The sequence below is a fragment of the Danio rerio genome, chromosome 22 (genome assembly GCF_049306965.1).
Source record: "Danio rerio strain Tuebingen ecotype United States chromosome 22, GRCz12tu, whole genome shotgun sequence".
NCBI classification, from domain to species: Eukaryota; Metazoa; Chordata; class Actinopteri; order Cypriniformes; family Danionidae; genus Danio; species Danio rerio.
Window position 1 is genome coordinate 29,652,501 of NC_133197.1, and position 21,961 is coordinate 29,674,461.

At 34.9% G+C, this 21,961-nt stretch overlaps 2 protein-coding genes across 9 annotated transcripts in view; one reads left to right on the plus strand and one right to left on the minus strand.

The window, feature by feature from the left end:
• Positions 1-5,677: 5,677 nt before the first annotated feature.
• The window catches only part of LOC141380211 (uncharacterized), a 29,337-nt gene continuing 13,053 nt past the window's right edge, over positions 5,678-21,961 (minus strand). For 6 of the 8 annotated variants that reach the window (XM_073937478.1, XM_073937477.1, XM_073937474.1 and 3 more), the window contains one exon: positions 20,224-20,900. The gene's annotated coding sequence lies outside the window, so the exon portion shown is untranslated. Of the gene's footprint in view, positions 6,246-20,223; positions 20,901-21,961 lie in introns of those variants that run through there. The other 2 variants (XM_073937475.1, XM_073937476.1) reach the window with 1 other exon arrangement.
• LOC141380209 (uncharacterized) lies at positions 13,865-20,717 on the plus strand. The gene is made up of 5 exons (XM_073937472.1): positions 13,865-16,087; positions 16,756-16,852; positions 17,316-17,426; positions 19,334-19,500; positions 19,634-20,717. Exons 1-5 carry the CDS (start codon positions 15,171-15,173, stop codon positions 20,628-20,630), a joined length of 2,289 nt encoding a protein of 762 aa, XP_073793573.1. The 5' UTR covers positions 13,865-15,170; the 3' UTR covers positions 20,631-20,717.

Genomic DNA, 21,961 nt, shown 5'->3' on the forward strand with positions numbered 1-21,961 from the left:
TGAAGTTTAATTTAATTATAACAACAAATATGTTGAAGCGCAAGAACGATCCCAAATATGTAAAGTGTGGATTTACATATATTGACGACAAAAAGACTTAAAGCCTCAATGTGTCATAAGTAGTGAGGTTCTCTAACAAGAGAGCATGAAACCTTCTAAATTAAAACAACATTTAGAAACCAGACAACATGTTTTATTAGTTATATTTAAATATTTATTAGTTTAGTTTATGTTAACTGAACCTTTCCTTACCCTAACCACTGTTTACAGTCTTTGTCGTTTTCACTTTTTTATTTCTATAATTTTATACATTTTGTTATATGACAGCAATAAAATATTGTGTATTTGTTAGTCTTTGTGATTTTCTTATAATTTATCTGTCACTACTTGTGTATGTTAACAAATAAATTTGAATGAATTATAATTCCTAAAATTGTATTATAGTTCCTAAAAATTTGGGTCGCGGCTTGATGACCATGTAAAAATGTGGGTCCCATGGCCAAACCAGTTGAAAACCCCTGATTTAAACTTTAGTTTTATCTGGTGATTTAGGTTGACATGCAAACTCACTGTGTGCAGACACCTCTGCATGGAAAGCTGTTTCGCCAGTCTCACAACGCATGAGCGATGTATATTTTTTCTGTGTGCATGTTACAACTGGGATTCTCAGGGAATAGTGCAGAAATAGTTTTCTGCATGCATACATCCTCTTGTTTTTAATTAAACTAGTTTGTTTGCACCCCCCTCCCTCTCTCTCTCTCTCAAAAAAAATAATAATCAAAGCCTAAATTTATTTTAATTGTTGAAATATCTATAACTTTATAATCCTGGAACTCCTGTGAATATTTTAATAAATTCTTTACTCTGGAAATCTTAAGGTGCAAATGGTAAAGAAAATACACACATAAAAATCTTACTTTTTTTTTTTAAACTAAGTAAATTTTAAGTAAAATGTTTTGTTTTTTCTCAAATTATTTTATGTAGGACACAAATGCCTCAAATGCAGCTTTAACATCATTGGAATAAATTATATTTTAACATATTCAAATGGAAAAGTTAACATATTAAAAAGGAATAATTGTTTACAAGGTTACTTTTATATCTGCATTTTTATAAACTAAAGCAATTCTGTCCCAAACCTTTGAAAATTAGTCCTTGTTGTCTTTATATTTTTATTTGCTTCATTTACTACTGATTTTACTTTATCCTTTCAAAATATGTAATTATGCAGTTGAAGTGATATTGTGCTATTTTGCTACATAGTAGAAGTGAACTAGTTTTGTTTTGTGTTAAAGCCACATTGGCCCTGCATATAAGTGCTTTACTGGGACCTTATAGGCACATTTTGTGCCTGGACTCAACTTAGTATTAGTGGGACCTAACTATTTTGGTAATTACTAAATACCCACAGAGCATGCTCATAGGACATACTTCTGACCCAGATAGTATACCTATACTTCGCCCATTGTGGCTATATACACTCCACTTTGTGTGGACTTGCTATGGGCCCACAGTGAACTTCTGTTTCGAGTGGGCCAGCCCACAGTTTGGCCTAACAACATTGTATATGTTTTTGGTATAGACATGTTAGTTTGAAAATTTGTGCACTAATACTGTACACTTAAGTACATGAAGGTGAGCTTAAGCAAACTGCATTAAACATTCAAACTATTGTATAATAGGCTAAGAGAGACATTCAGGATGCACGCGCAGGGAGGTGGCAGAAAGCAACCGGGAGCGCCAGCATTTACTGCGAGGGAATGACATCAGATGCAGATGCAGAGTTTGTTGTTGTCTTAGAAATAAGATATATTACTTACATATTATATATATTATTTACATAATGCTTTCAGCATATTTTAACAGCTCGTTGCCCAGTGACAAGCACAGTGATTCAGCAAAATTAACGTTAAAGTGAGCGACGTTCATCTGACAGGTCCATTTGCGATAGCACCCTCCCAATGAATATTGGATAAGACGAAATGACCAAGCATCCAGCCCCAAATATACAATCTCAATGACGCTCCGAGTGATTTTACACAAGAGAAGTTAAAGGTCTACAAGTCTTTTGATGCCAACAATGTTGTTCTTTGAGGTCATGTGCAATAAATATTGCTCCATGATGACCAGATTCAAGAGCTAAACACCGAGAATCCGCCTAGCCAAAGACAAGAAAACAAGACGGAGCTAACGTTATACAAGGCCTGGGTAATTAATCACCAACACGCAAAACAACTGCATTCTGACAGTGAACTTCACCTGTACAGCAGGATATGTGAACCTACACATAAAGGTAAAGTTGGTTTTATATACGCACATTTACACTTTCTCCTATAATTTAATTTTCTATAATATAATTTTATAAAAATATTATTTGCAAACTTTAAATAGCGAAATCATTTTAGCAATAGCCAATGACTATCAAAGTACAACATTGTTTACAGTCAAATAAACAGTGCTAATATTGTTTTCAAGTCACACTTGCAGGGCATTTCAGACTATTCAAAATATTATTGAATATTTCAGAATATTCAAAGTGCCGTGGTAAACAATATAGGGAGTTTGTCACAAGTTGTAACTGAATAAATGTGTGAATATAAAACTAAGTTTACCTTAATAAACATAACTTTCACGTTTCATTCTTAGCATTCAGTGTCAGCAGTTTAATTAACCATATGTAACTGTTTTTGCTGAAATCATTTCAGCAATCAAAAACGAGTGATGTGTATGATTCAGCATAGCGTGAACTGACCTGATATGATATGAGAACTGCAGAGTCCAGCATTTCTAATTAGCTCCTCACTTCATTCAGCTCCCATTTAGCCAAAGACATCTGCAGTCGGTATTAAAGAAGTGTGTGGTGTATGGTAAAGTTAAGTTTTCTATTTTTGGACTCGAATTCGGCATCCTACCACACAACACAACATCTTTCCCATTGCAGCCTGTCTGTTTTTTGCAACCGGGGACCCGTGTGACGTCATGTGTGACGTAGGTTGGTAATTGGTCTATACTGTCAATGCAAAGAAAAAGACAATGCAACAAAAGCATGAACATGGTGACATCTTATAAAGACGGCTACATCTGGTAAGTATATATATATATATATATATATATATATATATATATATATATATATATATATATATATATATATATATATATATATATATCCTATTCAGAAAATAACATCAATAAAAGTAATATGTAAAGTAAATATGTATAGCATATTTGCTTCAAGTTTAACAATTATTTTAAGCACTTACAAGTTTCACCCTCTTATAGTACTGTAACTGTTTGAAACCTTTCAAATTTAGATTTTCTTTCAATGCTTTCAACTTTTAAATTACTTTAAATTATTGTTTGATTCAATATAGAAGCAGTCCTCAAACTTAAAATAAGATGGCTACAAATGAGACTGAGATTATTTTAACTTGTCTATTTATTTGTTTGTTTGTTTGTTTGTTTGCATTGCCAAAGGTAATACATGTTTATGAATAACTTTACTACTTATTTGCAGGCAGTGCAAAAAGTTATGTAGACGAATTAGCAAAAGTGTAAGGACGAAGTCTATATTTTTACATTCCCATGCAAGTCATTTCAGTTGGATGAAGTGTATTTACAGGCAAGTTTATATTTTCTATGATCTCTAGTAGCCTGTTCTCTAGTGTTCTACATATACATTTTTTCCATTCAGTTTTTTACTGTAATATAACATTGCATTATTTAGATTTCACAAGGTCTCCATATGCAAATAGTGGATATGATGATTATGTATATACATAATATAAATATGTATACTGTTGAAGTCAGAATTATTGCCCTATACCCTAACCTGCCTAGTTCACCTAATTTACCTAATTAAGCTTTTAAATGTCACTTTAAGCTGTAAGAAGAGTCTTGAAAATTATCTAGTAAATAATTATTTACTGTCATCATGGAAAAGATAAAATAAATCAGTTATTAAAAATGAGTTATGAAAACTATTATGTCTAGAAATGTTTTGATAAAATCTTCTCTCCGTTAAACAGAAATTGGTGAAAAAAAATAAACGTGGCTAATATTTCTGACTTTAACCGTGAATATAGGTGACGCAGTGGGTAGCATGTTCACCTTACGCCTGTTTCACACCGCAAGCGTCAGCGGCGCGTGAGCAGAGCGTGAGCAGCGCGTATGTCGAGCAGTAGCAGCACGCAGGCGTTTGCCTTTCACACCAGCTGCGTCTGCAGCGCGCAGCTCTTCGGCAGCTGCTGCTGAGATCAACCTATCTCTGTCTATTCTATCTAGTTACCCGTCTATATACAAATACACTTTTTAAACTTTTCATCTGTACCAAGGCCCCTCCTATGCTGTTTCATTAACCTGCAAATGTTTATTTTACAAATTTTATAGATCAAATAGTACTGTATGCTTCTAAAGCTAACTTATATGAGAATTGTCTACAGTCAGAAGACAATCGCCTGTGATATCATGTCATTTGTTTTTTGATTATCAGGTTGCTGTAGACCTAGTTATAATCATATTTATACAATATATTTATAATGATATTTATACATGATCAAACTAGTGTTGCTTTCTCCGCTTCAGTAATGTCCAGCGGCAGAATAACAGCTCGTTAATTCATGCTCGTGCAGATGATGAGACGGACAAAAGTAATTAATGCATGACATTCTTTTACTTATTTTCGTGTTGTCAGATTCACAGTGCAAACAGCTCCCGGTAGGAATAATTCGAGTGAACATAAAACAAAGCCGATTAAAACTTTCTTGCTCTGCTAGCTGCACAGAACACAGCGAGCTCACATCATCCAGCATGCGTGTCGCACTACACTACCCACAATACACTTCGCTATGGACTACAAATCCCTTAAATATTCCATTTCCCCTCTCCTACAACACTAGTGTGCAACTTAAGCAAAACTGATAGTAAAATAGTTTTACATTTGGTTTTGTAGTTCGGGCCTAAATAAATGTTTGTTGCCGTTTATGATCATTTTAAGTTCATTTGAATGACTATATATAAACCATTTGACATTATTAACGTATTTATTGGGTAAAATTGTTAGTTTTTACTGTCATTCAATGTGTTTTGGTCATTCTCAATGCACTGTCACTTTAATTGAGCGTGAGCAGCGCGTCAAAAATAGACCCAGCGCCGAAACTATCGCTGCACTGCTGCTTCGGCGACGCTCACGCCTCGCTCTGACGCGCTGCTGCTGCGTGCGGTATGAAATATCTAATCTGTTAACATGGACGCCGAAAACACACGTGCTGCTCACGCTCTGCTCACGCGCCGCTGACGCTTGCGGTGTGAAACAGGCGTTACAGCAAGAAGGTGGTTAGTTCGACCCTCAGCTGATTCAGTTGGCATATCTGTGTGGAGTTTGCATGTTCTCCTCGTGTTTGAGTGGGTTTCCTCTGGGTGCTCATGTTTCCTCCACAAGTCCAAAGTCATGTGGTACAGGTGAATTGGGTATGCTAAAATTGACGGAAGTGTATAAGTGTTACGTCCCTTCCCCTTTTTGGTCTAGGGTTGGGGAAGGACAATAACAAAGAAAATTAAAATTTAGAATTTGAGAAAAAAAGAAGTCCAAATTAATGAATTGTTTATAAATTAAATAAACCAATATTGAGGGAACACTTCAATCCTGCCTCAGAAATGTAAAACAACCACAAGCCGTAAACTTAAATTATTTTTATTATTTGGTTCTTAATCAATAAATTAAGCGTAAATCTCAGGAGAAGGATTAACCAAAACAACAAACAAAACAGGTCTAGCTCAGGAGGAGTACTAAATAACCTAATTTCAGGTAAAAGAAAAGAAATGAAACACAGGCTTTCCTCAACTCCCTTACTATCAATAAACACAGTCAAACAGTTACAAAAATAAAAATGGCACCCTCTCCCTACAGCTTCAATTTTTATATCAAAAAGTCAGACAAAGAAACAATACAATTACCTTTTACGTACCACACACAAAAGAATATATGTATTTAAATAATAACTAAGAAAACAGACACACTGCCTGTAAAATTCCACTACGCAAAAGCTTCTCAACACACAGAAGTCAATTCTAACTCAATAGCCCATTAAACTTCTTTTTACAACCAACCAGATCAACACACACAACGTATGACCACAACAATCACGAGTCTGGAACAGGGGAGAAGTGAACCTCTCTGTGGTTTGAGATGCAGTGCTCTTTTGCAGCAGCGCATTACTGCAGCACCTGGGCCCAATCAGCTCTACCTAATGAGCAGGCAGAGAGACACAGTAAAAGTAAAAGAGAAACACACAACATAACCACTCCCAATGGGCAGTAAACACACAAATAAACAATAATAATAAATAATAATGATAAATACATCCAAGGGATGTTACAATAAGTGTAAATGGGTGTTTCCCAGTGATGGGTTGTGGCTGGAAGGGCATCCGCTGAATAAAACATATGCTGGATAAGTTGGCGGTTCATTCCACTGTGGCGACCCCAGATTAATAAAGAGACTAAGCCGACGAAAATGAATGAATGAATCTATATTATATATATATATATATATATATATATATATATATATATATATATATATATATATATATATATATATATATATATACATATATATTTACATATATATTAGTTACATAAGTTGTATGGATAATAACAATGGAATGACACAAGGAGAAAGTACTGAACTACTGAAATGTATTTAATACTTCATATTACTGTATATTATAGTAATAGCAGCTTAAAGACAATTTAAATTTTTGAGGTAACTGTTACTTACCCCTAATCTCATTCCAAATCTAAAAGAAATTAATTCTTTCATTCATTTTCTTTTCGGCTTAGTCCCTTTATTAATCCGGGGTCGTCACAGCGGAATGAACCGCCAACTTATCTAGCATGTTTTTTACGCAGCAGAAGCCCTTCCAGCTGCAACCCATTTTTGGTAAATTAATTAATCTTATGAACACATAAAATATTTTTGTTATGAAGTATTAGAGAAGTGCCTAAAATATACCATAGTTATTTTAAAATTTACGATGAACAAAAGCCTTTGAGTTTGCAACTTAATGTGGGTAAGTAAATGATGTAATATCGTAATATAAGTAATGTTTTTAAACATGATAACAAAATGCTTTATTTCAATGTGTAAGATAAAACATTTATTTATAAATATTTCTTAAACAGTTTGCGAGTGCTAACAGCCAGTGAATACGAGTCAGAGGAATTTAAATCTGTTGCCTAGTAATTTGTTCATAAACATCCCTTCTGTTTTTGTGAGGTTTAAAGTTTCATAATTAAAATTGTCATGACAAGAATAAATGAATTTGCACCATTTTAGCATTGCAGTTTTTATAAAATGGTGTGCTTTGAACTTACACTTGGTGGTAAATGAGTTATAGTATAACTATGTCACCGACTCAGTCCCAGTCATTCCCCTCGCTGGCCAGCAGAGGCCACCATCTCCGGACTTTTAAACATTACGTCATCCATTCACTCTGATCCAGCACACCTGATCTTCATTCCGTTAATGACCCACGTACCCTTTATAAGCAGCTCACACTCACACAGTCTTTGCGAAGTCTTGTTTAGCCCCGGCCAGCATTACTGAGCGTTCAATCCTGCCTGATCTCCTGTTTACAACTTCAGCCCGTTTCCTGACTCTGCTCTGCCTTCTGCCTGCCCACAACTTAAAGCCTGTTACACGGACTCTGATACTCGCTGCCTGCCCTCGACCCAAGCCTGTTACACAGACTCTGATTCACGCTGCCTGCCTCTGACCCATGCCTGGTAATCACTGTGTCTGTCAATCGCCAGCCCTAATCTTCATTGCTGTGTATGTTGTATGTTCGCACAGTCGTGCGTGTTGTATGTTGAGTAAAGTGTGACTTAATAAATACTGCAAATGGATCCCTCTGTGTCAGTCTCCCCGTTACAGAAGACTTCGCCCAACATGGATCCCGCAGCCATACAGGTTTTGTCTCACGAAGTCACAGCTCAAGCTCAGGTACTGACCACTCATCAACAGCAACTAACGAACTTAACTCAGTTGACAGACGAACTTGTGAAATCACTGCAAAACCTGCAAGCTGCTCCCACAGCGCAACTCTCCGCCAACTACTCTCTGAGTCAACCCGTTGTGACACAACCCCCGACGGTCTCCGGAGCTCGATTGGCATTTCCTGACAAGTTCTCAGGTAACCCAGCTAAATGTAAAGGCTTTCTATTGCAATGCAAACTGTTCATCGCCCAACAGCCCCATCTGTTTAAGGACGAAAATGGGAAAATTGCTTTTGTATGCTCATTGCTCACCGGGAAAGCATTAGACTGGGCTACTGCAGTTTGGCCAGACAGCACCCCGATATTTCCCTCGTTTAATGACTTTCTCAAACGTTTTTGCACTGTGTTCGATCACCCCGAGGGTGGTCGTAATGCTGGTGAGGAGCTATTGTGTATTCAACAGGGAGATCGCTCCGCAGCTGAATTCGCACTGCATTTCTGCACTCTGGCAGCGCAAACAGGCTGGGCTGATGATCCACTTACTACACTCTACAGAAAGGCTCTGAAACCAGAACTGCAAAAAGAGATGGCGTGTCGTGACGAGGGAAAAACACTGGACCAGCTGATCGAACTATCCATAAGGTTAGACATTCTCCTCCGCACTCGTAACCCACTATGCTCTATTGCTTCCAGTCCTGTATCTCCTGAAACTCCCGCTGAACCTATGCAACTGGGCAGAACCCGTCTAAACCCCGAGGAACGTGAACGAAGGAGGAGAAATCACCTGTGCCTCTATTACGGACTTCCAGGTCATACTAAGGTCTTATGTCCCAACAAGCCTCCCCCTAAGACCCTTCCGGTGAGTGCTACCACAGTTTTCACAACCACTATTGACATAAGTATACCTGTCAGTTTGAAACCCGAAGAAGTTGAGATTTTGACCATGGCCATGATCGATTCCGGAGCCGCTGGCAACTTTATCGATTACACGTTTGCTATCACTCACTCCATTCCTCTAACCTCCTGTGATTCCTCCCTAGCCATCACTGCTATAGATGGGCGCCCACTGGGAGAGGGACACATAAAATTCCAAACTCTACCAATATCTCAACAAACAGGCTCTCTCCACGTAGAAGAGATTTCCCTCCTTGCCATCGACTCCCCTTGACACTCTGTAATCCTCGGGTTACCATGGCTACAATTACATGACCCTCAAGTTTCCTGGAGAACTGGTGAGATCATTAAATGGAGCGATCACTGCTTTACCCAGTGCCTGCATTCTGTTTCCCCAGTCCAAATCAACATGATTACCAGCACCGAAGACCCTGAACTCAGTCAAATTCCTGAGGCTTATCATGACTTAACCGAGGCTTTTAATAAGCAGAAAGCTACCAAGCTCCCTCCTCATCGTGAAAATGACTGTGCCATCGAACTACTGCCAGGCAACACGCCCCCTCGTGGTCGAATTTTCCTTCTCTCTCAACCTGAGACTGCAGCCATGAACACTTACATCTCCGAGGAGCTAGAAAAGGGCTTTATCAGACCATCCACATCACCTGCTTCAGCTGGCTTCTTCTTCATTAAAAATAAGGATGGCAGTTTACGCCCCTGCATCGACTACCGAGGATTGAACGAAATTACTGTCAAATATCGCTATCCCTTACCATTGGTTCCAGCAGCCCTTGAACAGCTCCGCTCAGCCCAGTATTTCACCAAATTGGACCTCCACAGTGCTTACAACCTCATCCTTATCCGACAGGGAGACGAGTGGAAAACCGGGTTCTCTACCATCAACGGCCACTATGAGTACCTCGTTATGCCCTAGCAAACAGTCCTTCCGTGTTCCAGGCTTTTGTAAATGAGATATTCAGAGACATGCTCAACCAATGGGTCATAGTGTACATCGACGACATCTTGGTCTACTCCAATTCCTTATCAGAGCATATCCAGCACGTCAGAGCGGTGCTCAAACGCCTCATTCAGAACCAGCTGTACGCTAAAATTTCAAAGTGTGAGTTCCATCAGACCTGTATATCGTTCCTGGGTTACATCATCAGTCCCGAAGGTGTGGCTATGGACCAGCAGAAAGTCGATTTAGTTATGCAATGGCCACAACCGGAGACCATCCGATAATTACAACGATTCCTGGGCTTTGCCAACTTCTATCGACGGTTCATAAGAAACTTTAGCTCAGTAGCTGCTCCACTTACAGCCATGGTCAAGGCTAATAATGCCCGCCTTAAGTGGAACCCAGGCGCCACTCGAGCATTTAACCAGCTCAAAACCCGTTTCTCCAGTGCACCCATTCTGCGTCATCCTGATCCCGAGCAACCTTTCGTGGTTGAAATCGACGCATCTAACACTGGCATTGGAGCCATTCTGTCCCAGAGATCCCTATCTACGAAGAAACTCCATCCCTGTGCTTTCTACTCCCGCAAACTCAACTCCGCGGAGAGAAACTATGACGTGGGAAACCGTGAACTCCTCGCCATGAAGGCTGCCTTAGAGGAGTGGAGACATTGGCTTGAGGGCGCCAAACACCCATTCACCGTCATTACAGACCATAAAAACCTGGAGTACATTCGATCCTGTAAACGTCTGAACCCTAGACAGGCAAGATGGGCTTTGTTCTTTACACGCTTCGACTTTCAAGTCACGTACATCCCTGGCTCGAAGAACATTAAGGCAGACGCTCTCTCCCACCTCTCAGATGAGGAAACCGCTCGTCCTGATTTTGCCAAGTGCTAGTTGTCCTGAGACCAACATAATTTATGATAACCCAGGGACAACATCTCTATCAGCCAATCAAACGTTATTACGTCATCATTATGTGCCCCCCTGCAGAGTCCGCCAAAATCGCAAATTCAAAAAAGAAGAAAACACCCACACACACCCACGCACACGCAACTCAACTGCCATTTCCACCTGTGAAGAGGACACGTGAAGAGGTAAGATTACCGGGTTTCTTCTATAAGTTTAAAGAAGCAGTAATGATTGTAAAATTCATATGTGTTTATGGATTTGCCCTTTTTTTCTAGCGACGCAAACGAGCAACATTTAACTTTAGTTTGCATTAAGTTAGCCTATTAGCCGTCCCTACCTAACGTTAGATTGACGTGCTGCTCTACCGTTACTGCGATTTACTTTCTGGCTTCAATTAAAACAAGCTAACAATATTGTTTTGAATTTAAATCTAGCTATTAAACGTGACTAAGCTTGTCTCTTGCTAATTTAGCGAATTTTTGTCTAATAATTCGGTTTTTAGCATGTATTATGTCAATTTCATTTAAAGACAAACGCCAGAAAGGTGAACCAACATAGCACTAGTTTAAACACAAGACAGGTTATTTGAGACGGTAAATTTATTTAATCTGATTATTTATTCTGTTAAATATGTTGACTTTGGTCATAATCGCTGATTTATTAATATGTTAACCTCAGGACTTCATTGCTGATTTATTAATATAATTAATATGTTTACCTCAGATCATCATCGCTGATTTATTAATATAATTAATATGTTAACCTCAGATCATCATCGCTGATTTATTAATATAATTAATATGTTAACCTCAGGTCATCGTTGCTGATTTATTAATATAATTAATATGTTAACCTCAGGTCATCATCACTGATTTATTAATATGTTATCACTGATTAATTAATATGTTAACCTCAGGTCATCATTACTGATTTATTAATGTAATTAATATGTTAACATTAGGTCATCATCACTGATTTATTAATATAATTAATATGTTAACCTCAGGTCGTCATCATCACTGATTTATTAATATTAATATGTTTAGCTCAAGTCATTATCAGTGATTTATTATTATCGTTAATATGTTAACCTCATGTCATCATAGTTGATTATTAATAAAATTAATATGTTAACCTCAGGTCATCATCACTGATTTATTAATATAATTAATATGTTAACCTCAGGTCATCATTTCTGATTTATTAATATCATTAATATTTACCTTAGCTGATTTATTCATATTATTATGAATCGCTGATTTATTATTACCATTAATATTTACCTTAGCTCATCATCACTGATTTATTCATATTATTAATATGTTAACCTCAGATCATCATAACTGATTTACTAATATAATTAATATGCTTACTTTAGGTCATCACTTATTTATTAATATTATTGATATGTTAACCTCAGGTCATCATCGCTGATTTATTAATATCATTAATATGTTAAACTCAGGTCATCTGCACTGATTTATTAATATTATTAATATGTTAACCTCAGGTCATCATCACTGATTTATTAATATAATTAATATGTTAACCTCAGGTCGTCATCATCACTGATTTATTAATATTAATATGTTTAGCTCAAGTCATTATCAGTGATTTATTATTATCGTTAATATGTTAACCTCAGGTCATCATAGCTGATTATTAATAAAATTAATATGTTAACCTCAGGTCATCATCACTGATTTATTAATATAATTAATATGTTAACCTCAGGTCATCATTTCTGATTTATTAATATCATTAATATTTACCTTAGCTGATTTATTCATATTATTATGAATAGCTGATTTATTATTACCATTAATATTTACCTTAGCTCATCATCACTGATTTATTCATATTATAAATGTTAACCTCAGGTCATCATTGATTTACTAATATAATTAATATGCTAACCTTAGGTCATCACTTATTTATTAATATTATTAATATGTTAACCTCAGGTCATCATCGCTGATTTATTAATATCATTAATATGTTAAACTCAGGTCATCTGCACTGATTTATTAATATTATTAATATGTTAACCTCAGGTAATCATAGCTGATTTATTATTATCATTAATATTTACCTTAGCTCATCATCATTGATTTATTCATATTATTAATATGTTAACCTCAGGTCATCATTGATTTATTAATATGTTAACCTCAGATCATCATAACTGATTTACTAATATAATTAATATGTTAACCTCAGATCATCATAACTGATTTACTAATATAATTAATATGTAAACCTCAGGTCATCACTTATTTATTAATATGTTAACCTCAGGTCATCATCGCTGATTTATTAATATCATTAATATGTTAAACTCAGGTCATCTGCACTGATTTATTAATATTATTAATATGTTAACCTCAGGTCATCATCGCTGATTCATTAATATAATAAATATGGTAACCTCAGATCATCATCTCAGAATCATTAATATGTTATCATTGATTTATTAATATGTTAACGTCAGGTCATCATCACAGATTTAATAATATAATAAATATGTTAACCTCAGGTCATCCTTGCTGATTTATTAATATGTAATCATTGATTGTTAATATGTTAACCCCAGGCCATCATCACTATCACTGATTTATTAATATGTTATCATTGATTTATTAATATGTTAACCTCAGGTCATTATCGCTGATTTATTAATATGTTATCATTGATTTATTAATATGTTAAAATCAGGTCATCATCACTGATTTATTAATATGATAAATATGTTAACCTCAGGTCATCATCAGAGATTTATTAATATGTTATCATTGATTTATTATTATGTTAACCTCAGGTCATCATCACTGATTTATTAACATGTTATCATTAATTTATTAATATGTTAACCTCAGGTCATCGTCTCTGATTTATTAATATTGTTATTACGTTAACCGCAGGTCATCATTGATTTATTTACATTAATATGTTAACCTCAGGTCATCAGAACTGATTTATTAATATCAATGATACGTTAACCTCAGGTCATCATCATTGATTTATTAATATCATTAATATTTACCTCAGGTCATAGTCACTGATTCATTAATTTCAATAATATGTTATCCTCAGGTCATCATCACTGATTTATTAATATGTTATCATTGATTTATTAATATGTTAACCTCAGGTCATCATCGCTGATTTATTAATATGTTAACCTCAGGTCATCATCACTGATTTAATTATATGATAAATATGTTAACCTCAGGTCATCATCACAGGTTTATTAACATGTTATCATTAATTTATTAATATGTTAACCTCAGGTCATCATCACTGATTAATTAATATAATAAATATGTTATCCTCAGGTCATCAGAACTGATTTATTAATATTGTTATTACGTTAACCTCAGGTCATCAGAACTGATTTATTAATATCATTAATATTTACCTCAGGTCATCATCACTGATTTATTAATTTTATTAATATGTTATCCTCAGGTCATCATCACTGATTTATTAACCTCAGGTCATCATCGCTGATTTATTAATTTCATTAATATGTTATCCTCAGGTCATCATGACTGATTTATTAACCTCAGGTCATCATCGCTGATTTATTAATATCATTAGTATGTTAACCACAGGTCATCATCGCTGATTTAATAATATCATTAATATGTTTACCTCAGGTCATCATCACTGATTTAATAATATCATTACTATGTTAAACTCGAGTCAACAGCACTGACTTATTATTATTATTTCAAATATGTTAACCTCAGGTCATCATCGCTGATTTATTAATAGCATTAATATTTACCTCAGGTCATCATCACTAATTTATTCATATTATTAATATGTTAACCTCAGGTCATGATCGCTGATTTATTAATAACATTAATATGTTAACCTCGGGTCATCATCGCTGATTTATTTATATCATTAAAATGTTAACCTCAGGTCATCATCACTTATTTATTAATATCATTAATATGTTAACCTCAGGTCATCATCACTGATTTATTAATATCATAAATCTTTTTACCTCAGGTCATCATCACTGATTTATTAATATCATAAATCTTTTTACCCCAGGTCATCATCACTGATTTATTAATATCATTATTACGTTAACCACAGGTCATCATTGAGGATTTATTAACATCAATAAAATGTTTACATCAGGTCATCAGCGCTGATTTATTAAAATCATTAATATGTTTACCTCAGGTCATCATCGTGGATTTAATAATATGATTAATATGTTTACCTCAGGTCAACTTCGCTGAATTATTATTAGTAGTAGTATGTTAACCTCAGGTCATCTGCCCTAATTTAATAATACAAGTCTTATTAATATTGTGGATTTTTACTTTTTATTATTGATGTTTTTTGTTTATTTGTTTGTATCCTTTTGATTTTTAGATTTGACATCAGATATGGAAGAAATTATAAGAGAAGCAGTCTACAAAGAGGAGCACTTCAAAGGAAACAGAAAAGAGACCAATATAACAGTCCATGTTTTAGAAAAAGATTTGGATCCCTGTGAATTTATTCAGCAAAGACTTACAACCATAAATGCCTCAAAAGATGCCAACTTCAGGACTGTGAATTCTGCAAGTCTGCAAAATCAAAGAAATGGATATTTCTTGTTTTCATGCAAACGCTCTGGAGCATGCACACAACAAAGTAGACGTGCTAAAGGATGCAAGGCATATGTTTCTTTCAAAAAAAGGACAGACTGGCTCAACAAACTGGTTATAGTTGAAAGGCTGTACAACATTCATTCAGGACATGACCCTTTAAGTTCTTTTGAGGGTCACTCAGAAAACATTAGCCAAGAGCTGGTTAAACATATTCAGGATTTAATATCTCTTGGTGTTAAACCAGATACAATTCTCCTAAAATCACATGAGTGGTCAAAAGAACAAGGACATACTGATCTCAACAACCGAGCATATTTTGTAACCCCTAAAGACATTGAAAATATTCGTACATGTATGATGCGAAAACATCAGCAACACAAAGATGATGCCACTAGTACCTCACGTCTTCTGGAGGGCCCTTTTAAAAATTTGGTTGTTTTTTATCAGCCTTATAGTCCTCAAACAGATCTTGTCATAGTTCTGCAAACACCATCCATGAAAGAAAATCTTCAAGAATATGGAAGGGATATCATTTTTATGGATGCAACATATGGTGTCAACCAGTATGGCTTTCCTTTATTTACATTAGTTGTCAGAGACAGTCATGGTCATGGAATTCCTGTTGCCTATATCATCTTGGGAAATGAAAAGCAGGACACACTTCAACTGGCACTGGAAAAGCTGAAACCAACATTTTCTGTACCTCCAAGGTAATACAAACAAATAAGTAAATGTAAATTAAAATGATTAGTTAATCATTCTTCGTTAGATTATTTAACTGGACAAAAAAACATTCAACAATATTTTGGGTATACACAATATCTTAAAGGGATCATTTTCACACCCTTAAGTTTTTCCAAACCGGAATAAGTTTCTTTGCTCTCCTGATCAAAAAGAAAGATACTTTGAATAATGTAACCGCATAGCTGTGGAGCACTGTTGATTTCTATTGTATATATTTTTTTACTCTTAGAAGATGGTTACTCTGATTTTCATGAAAGAATAAATCAGACCTGAAGAGCAGAGGTCTACAGAGGAACACTTTAAAGGAAACTGAAAAGAGACCAATACAACAGTCCATTCTATAGGAAAATATTTAGATCCCTGTGAATTTATTCAGCACAGACTTACAACCGTAAATGCCTCAAAGGATACCAAATTGGATGCAATGCTATATATCATCAAAGCTTTAACAATTTCAGGTCAACATTGGTACTTGCTAGATGTTGATTTCATGCACAAATTGTTTTTTTTTCTAGAGAAGGTAAATAACAGTAAACAACAAAATGCTTTCTTTTGAGAGCAAACATTTGTAATATGTTGTATTTGTATTCTCTTTCTTGTATTCTTATATTGAAGCTTATATTATTTTTTTTAGGTGTTTTATGGTTGATAAAGACCAGGCTGAAATCAATGCTATTCAAAAGGTGTTCAACGAGTCAGACATTCTCCTTTGTTGGTACCATGTAACGCAAGTAAGTACTAAGTTAGGAAACTGCTTTGGTTTTTCCTCCTTTTATAGATTTATATTCTGTTTTTATCAACTGTCATATTAACATAATTTTTATGTATATCTCTAACAGTATTACCATTCACATTTGTTTACCTTCAGTTGCTAATGAATCAGTGGATAGAACTTAAGCTTATTTCATATTGCAACATGATGTCATAGAACATGCTATAATATTACTTGACATTATCTGGGTATAAATCTCATTGTGGGTTCATGTCAGTCATCGATGCACTTTTTAAGCAAAAAAAAAAAAGTTCAAACTTTTGCTGAGCTATAGCAATAACATATATTGTTTTTACTTTGATTTGAGTACCCCTTAACTTGAAGCTTATAATACTTGATCCTAATAATGCCAAATGTGTCATGGAAGTTCTCACCATATTAAATATATTGCTTTACGTTTTCCCACCATTTATTACACACAGGCAGTAACTCGTTGGCTGTCAAAATCTGAATCTGGTGTGAGTGGACCTGAAAAGGCAGATTCAAGAGCGCACATCATGCAGTTTATGTCAGAGATGAAATGCTGTTCAACGGTGTGTTGCTATTTGTTTTATAGTACAATTGAATGTTCTAATGTGTCTTTCTACTTTTGTAACAAGCTTGTAACATGCATTTTTATAATGGTAAAAAATAATGTTAATGACAGCTAATATAAAATGGTAACCCACATACAGTATGAAGAGTTCAGATGCAAAAGCCTCTAAGTCATAGGTCTCAAACTGCCAGAACGCGAGCCAATAGCAGCCCTGTCTCCTCCTCTATCCGGCCCACAACTGACGACAAAAATATAACGATATTCGGCCCATCAAAACATATACTTTTGAATCGCTATCGTTGTGCTATCGCATAAACACTTCTAGTTTTGACTCCCCACCTACTGGACATTTAAAGTACTTTATATCCGAGTTACTGGCAATTTCTCTCAATGTGCGATCAAAAGTAACACATGCAAATTTCAGGGGCTGATTTATACACTGAAATGTATGTCCGTAAGCGCTTTATTTTTGTAAATATTCAAGGGTCATTTGATTATAATCAGTTTTATACCCCCTGTATTTTGTTGTACAAATATATTTTTATGGCTTACACATTATGATGGTGGTGTAAATATAATAGTTTTGCTAATACTCAATTCAAATGGTCTCATGAATAGATTTTTCTCATACATATTAAGATTTGGATAAATGTGCATTAGTAAACGTTTACTGTTGGCTGTATAAAACATGTTAAAGTAAATGTGAATATGTACAGTACATCCTTATCCCCTCTAGTTTTAGTTTTACCAAAAAGAATGATATTGAGAAGAACAGTTGCTAGTAAAGTCAATAAAGTTACCTAAACTGCATTCTGCTGTCTTACGCTATCTATTACACTTTTGGCTAAGCAACAATTGATTGGGGCATAATTATTATTTTATTATGCCTATTATTAAATTTTAGTATTTTCATAGCAATTTAAACAACCCCTTCAATATGAACAACAAACAAAGAGAGCTTTGATACTATGGGGAAGAATGTCTGAGTGCATCAAATATGTCAGGTTTCCATTTTTTCTTGTGCTTGAATTTTAAAACGGCCCTCCTATGAATTGTCAGTCACTGATATGGCCCCCCGCCAATTTGAGACCCCTGCTCTAAGTACTGTCTTATTTTTCTAAAATTAGCATTTTCCAGCCTTTAATGTTTATGCTGTTATTTCACTTTAAAGGCAATGAAATAAAATCATACTTTACCATAAAAGTAAAATTACAGAACCTAAACACAGGAGCCTTTGAAAAATGCAAATTTTAAGACAAATCTTAAGATAACACTTGCATCTGGCCTCTTCTCACTCACACAGAATTACTCTCCTTCAAATATGAATTTATGCTGCTTATAAACTGTTTTCAGATATATAGTAGGCTAAGTGTGCAGAGTTTCATAATCAACTTTACATATTCACACACATTTGTAAGCATTCAGTTTATATTAACCTTATCAATTAATAATTGATACCCTTTTAGGTCAATTTAAAATACACTTTACAGAATGAGCTAAATGTTTTATTTTAAATAAGGATATATTTTTAATTCTGTTCTGAATAACATTTCAGATCATAGATCTTACATAGTCCAAAAGGCATTAATTAAATTTATAACTAGATTTAATGTAAAATTGTGATGTCTTTTATAATTTGTTAATTTTGCAACTTTTCTTTTTAGTTATAAACATGGATTGTTTGTTTGGTCTGTTTTAGTTACTGCAAATAGTATTGTTATATTAGTTTATTTAATCATAGACCCACAGTGTTTCAGACAGTATAAGAACATTACAGATTCTCTCTCAGTAGACTTACTGCACACACTGGGGTATGTCTGTGTGAAGGATTACTTAAAATACCTAAAAATCTCCAGCAGTTCTTATGCTAACATGAAACATGATTTTCCTTGTCAATTTTTACAGGCACAAGAATTTAAGGAAAAGGCTGAGATGTTTCACTGCCAGTTTAGAAACTTCAAAAATGTCTGCAAGTACTTCAAGAACCACTGGGAGACAATTGGTCATCTCTGGTCAAACTTTGGAAGATGCTATAAACATGGAGATTCTGACACAAACAATCTGATAGAACGGTATATATCATTTGTATCCATGTTCATTTCATAATAGATTTATGGATAATCTGAAAGCTAGATAATTTACCTGTTTAAGTGTACATTGTAGTAGTCATTGCACCTTATTCTTACATGTTTTTCTGCTTTACAGTTTCTTCCACCGTTTAAAATACCAATTTTTCTGTGGCATCCGAAATCGTAGATTGGATCATCTGATCGATGTGCTTCTGAACAAGACAGACAATTACTTCAATACGATACAGGATTTGCAGTCTGTTGGAAGGGTCAATAACCCTCTACAATGCAAAACAGAAGAAATAAAGAAATCTGCAGAAAGGATGCTGGAGAATGGATGGGCCATGAAAATTACCATAGCTTCAACAGAAACATACATGTACAATGTTCCATCTGAGAACAATTCACATGCTGTTTACACTGTGTGTCCTGCAGAACAGTTCTGCAGTTGTGTATCTGGCTCTAGGGTACATGTGTGCAAGCACCTCTTTTTATTAAGCCTTCTTTCTTGTGGTGATCATGTTACTTTTCCAGACATGGACACACAACTGCAAGCCCATACCAATACCTTGATGCTAACAAATAAGTATAGCATTTCTGCAAAGCCTGAAAAAACAATAGCAGTTGAAAGCTTATTTGGAAGAGCTGCATCAAAACCATGTATTGTGAGAGGTATATGTGACTGTTGTACTTTCTCATACCACAAAAAATGTTCTTGTCCACTGCTTGCAAAGAAACTCTTTAATGAGGTGACTGAGACAAAGTCCAATAATGCTACAAACAATTCAAAAGTGCCAATACAAAATGACATTGAGAAAAAAAGTGCAGATGAAGACAGGCTTTGTACTATTAGGAAACTTGAAAATGTACTGAGGATTATACAAACGTGGGAAAACATTCCAGAGGATATCGCACAAAAAGTGAATGATCTAGAAGTACAAACAAAGGAGCAAACTATGAACAATGAATTTGTTAGACAGTGTGATGCGGACAAGTCGCGTAAAATACACCCACTGTTTGCAAACAGAAAAAGAAAAACAGATGGACACACACACTCAGAAACCAAACCAGATATCAATTTTCCTGTTAAACCAAGAAGAAAACGCAAAGAAAACAAACGATTTTTTTTTTAAATCAAACTTATTTTGTACAGTATATCAGTATAGTAAATCACATTTACAATAGAAAAACTGTCAAAAATGAAATAAAATTATAATTGTAAAAACATAATCTGTGTGTTGTTTTTGTTTACCACCTTAGTTGTGCAAGCTTATTTCAGGCAGTCTTCTAAAAAGGAAAACAAAACGTCAACTGCGAGAGGTCCAAAGCAATGGGTTGCCAAATCAAAGGATGATTCAGGGCCCAGGATTTGCATATTTATCTTCATTTGTTCAATGCTCCTCCTGAAAACAACAAACAATAATGTTACTTGACTAACATACTGTATATGGTTGCATTCACGAGTTGCCTGTTATACAAAATTACAAAAGATGCTAAATTTAAATTTTCTTGCTGATTAATTGACCGTGATAAAGGGACTAGACAACAGGCTGGATAGTTTGTACTATGTTAATATTACACATTAAATTTAATAAAACACTATAACATCTCCAAAAAGTGCTGCTTTTCCATAACAAAAGAGTTTGTGCTGCTGGACATAGTTAGTAAATCTGAAATGGTCTTACACAAAACAAAAATGTAGATGCTCAATCCTTAAAATGTATTTTAATTTTCAGCTTTAAACAGATTTAAAGAATTCATTAGGTTTTAAAGAGTTAAAGTCAGACTGAACAAAATATCTATTGCTTGTTTTTAGATTAAAAAAAAAAATAAGACTAATATATATATATATTACTATATATAATCACTAATATCACCTTTAACTTTATGTTTTAAGGTGCAGTGGGTGATCTGACAGAATGCTAACCTGCTAGCATAAATCTCTGAAGATTTTGCCGTCCAAAGCCAGGCCTCCTGAAACATGAGTCTGCGCACCATAAAGATGACAGCAGAACCCTCACTCAGCGACTAGTGCTTAGCCGGTGGCGTGCAGGAATTACACTTATAACTAAGGCATACTCGCATGCTATTCCAGACCGAATATTCAGAGTAGCATTGTGAACAATATCATGAGTGCATCACCGGCTGTCATTGTTCAAAAATGAACCAACGTGAATATAAAACCAACTTCGCCTCAGGAAAGCAGGCTAGGCAGAATAGCACTATTTACTAAATTTTTATTAAACTAAGTAAAAATCTGCTTTATAAATGCAGATTTAAGGAAAGTATAACATTGAAAATAGTCACATTAATCTATCGCCAAAAGATTTCAGTAACCGAACAACACATCTGTGCACATAACCCATTCATAACAACAATATCTACATCAACTTAGTGTGACTAAAATAGTTATAAAACAGAACATTACTTGTCTAACAGAAATACTTCATCTATGTGTCATCCT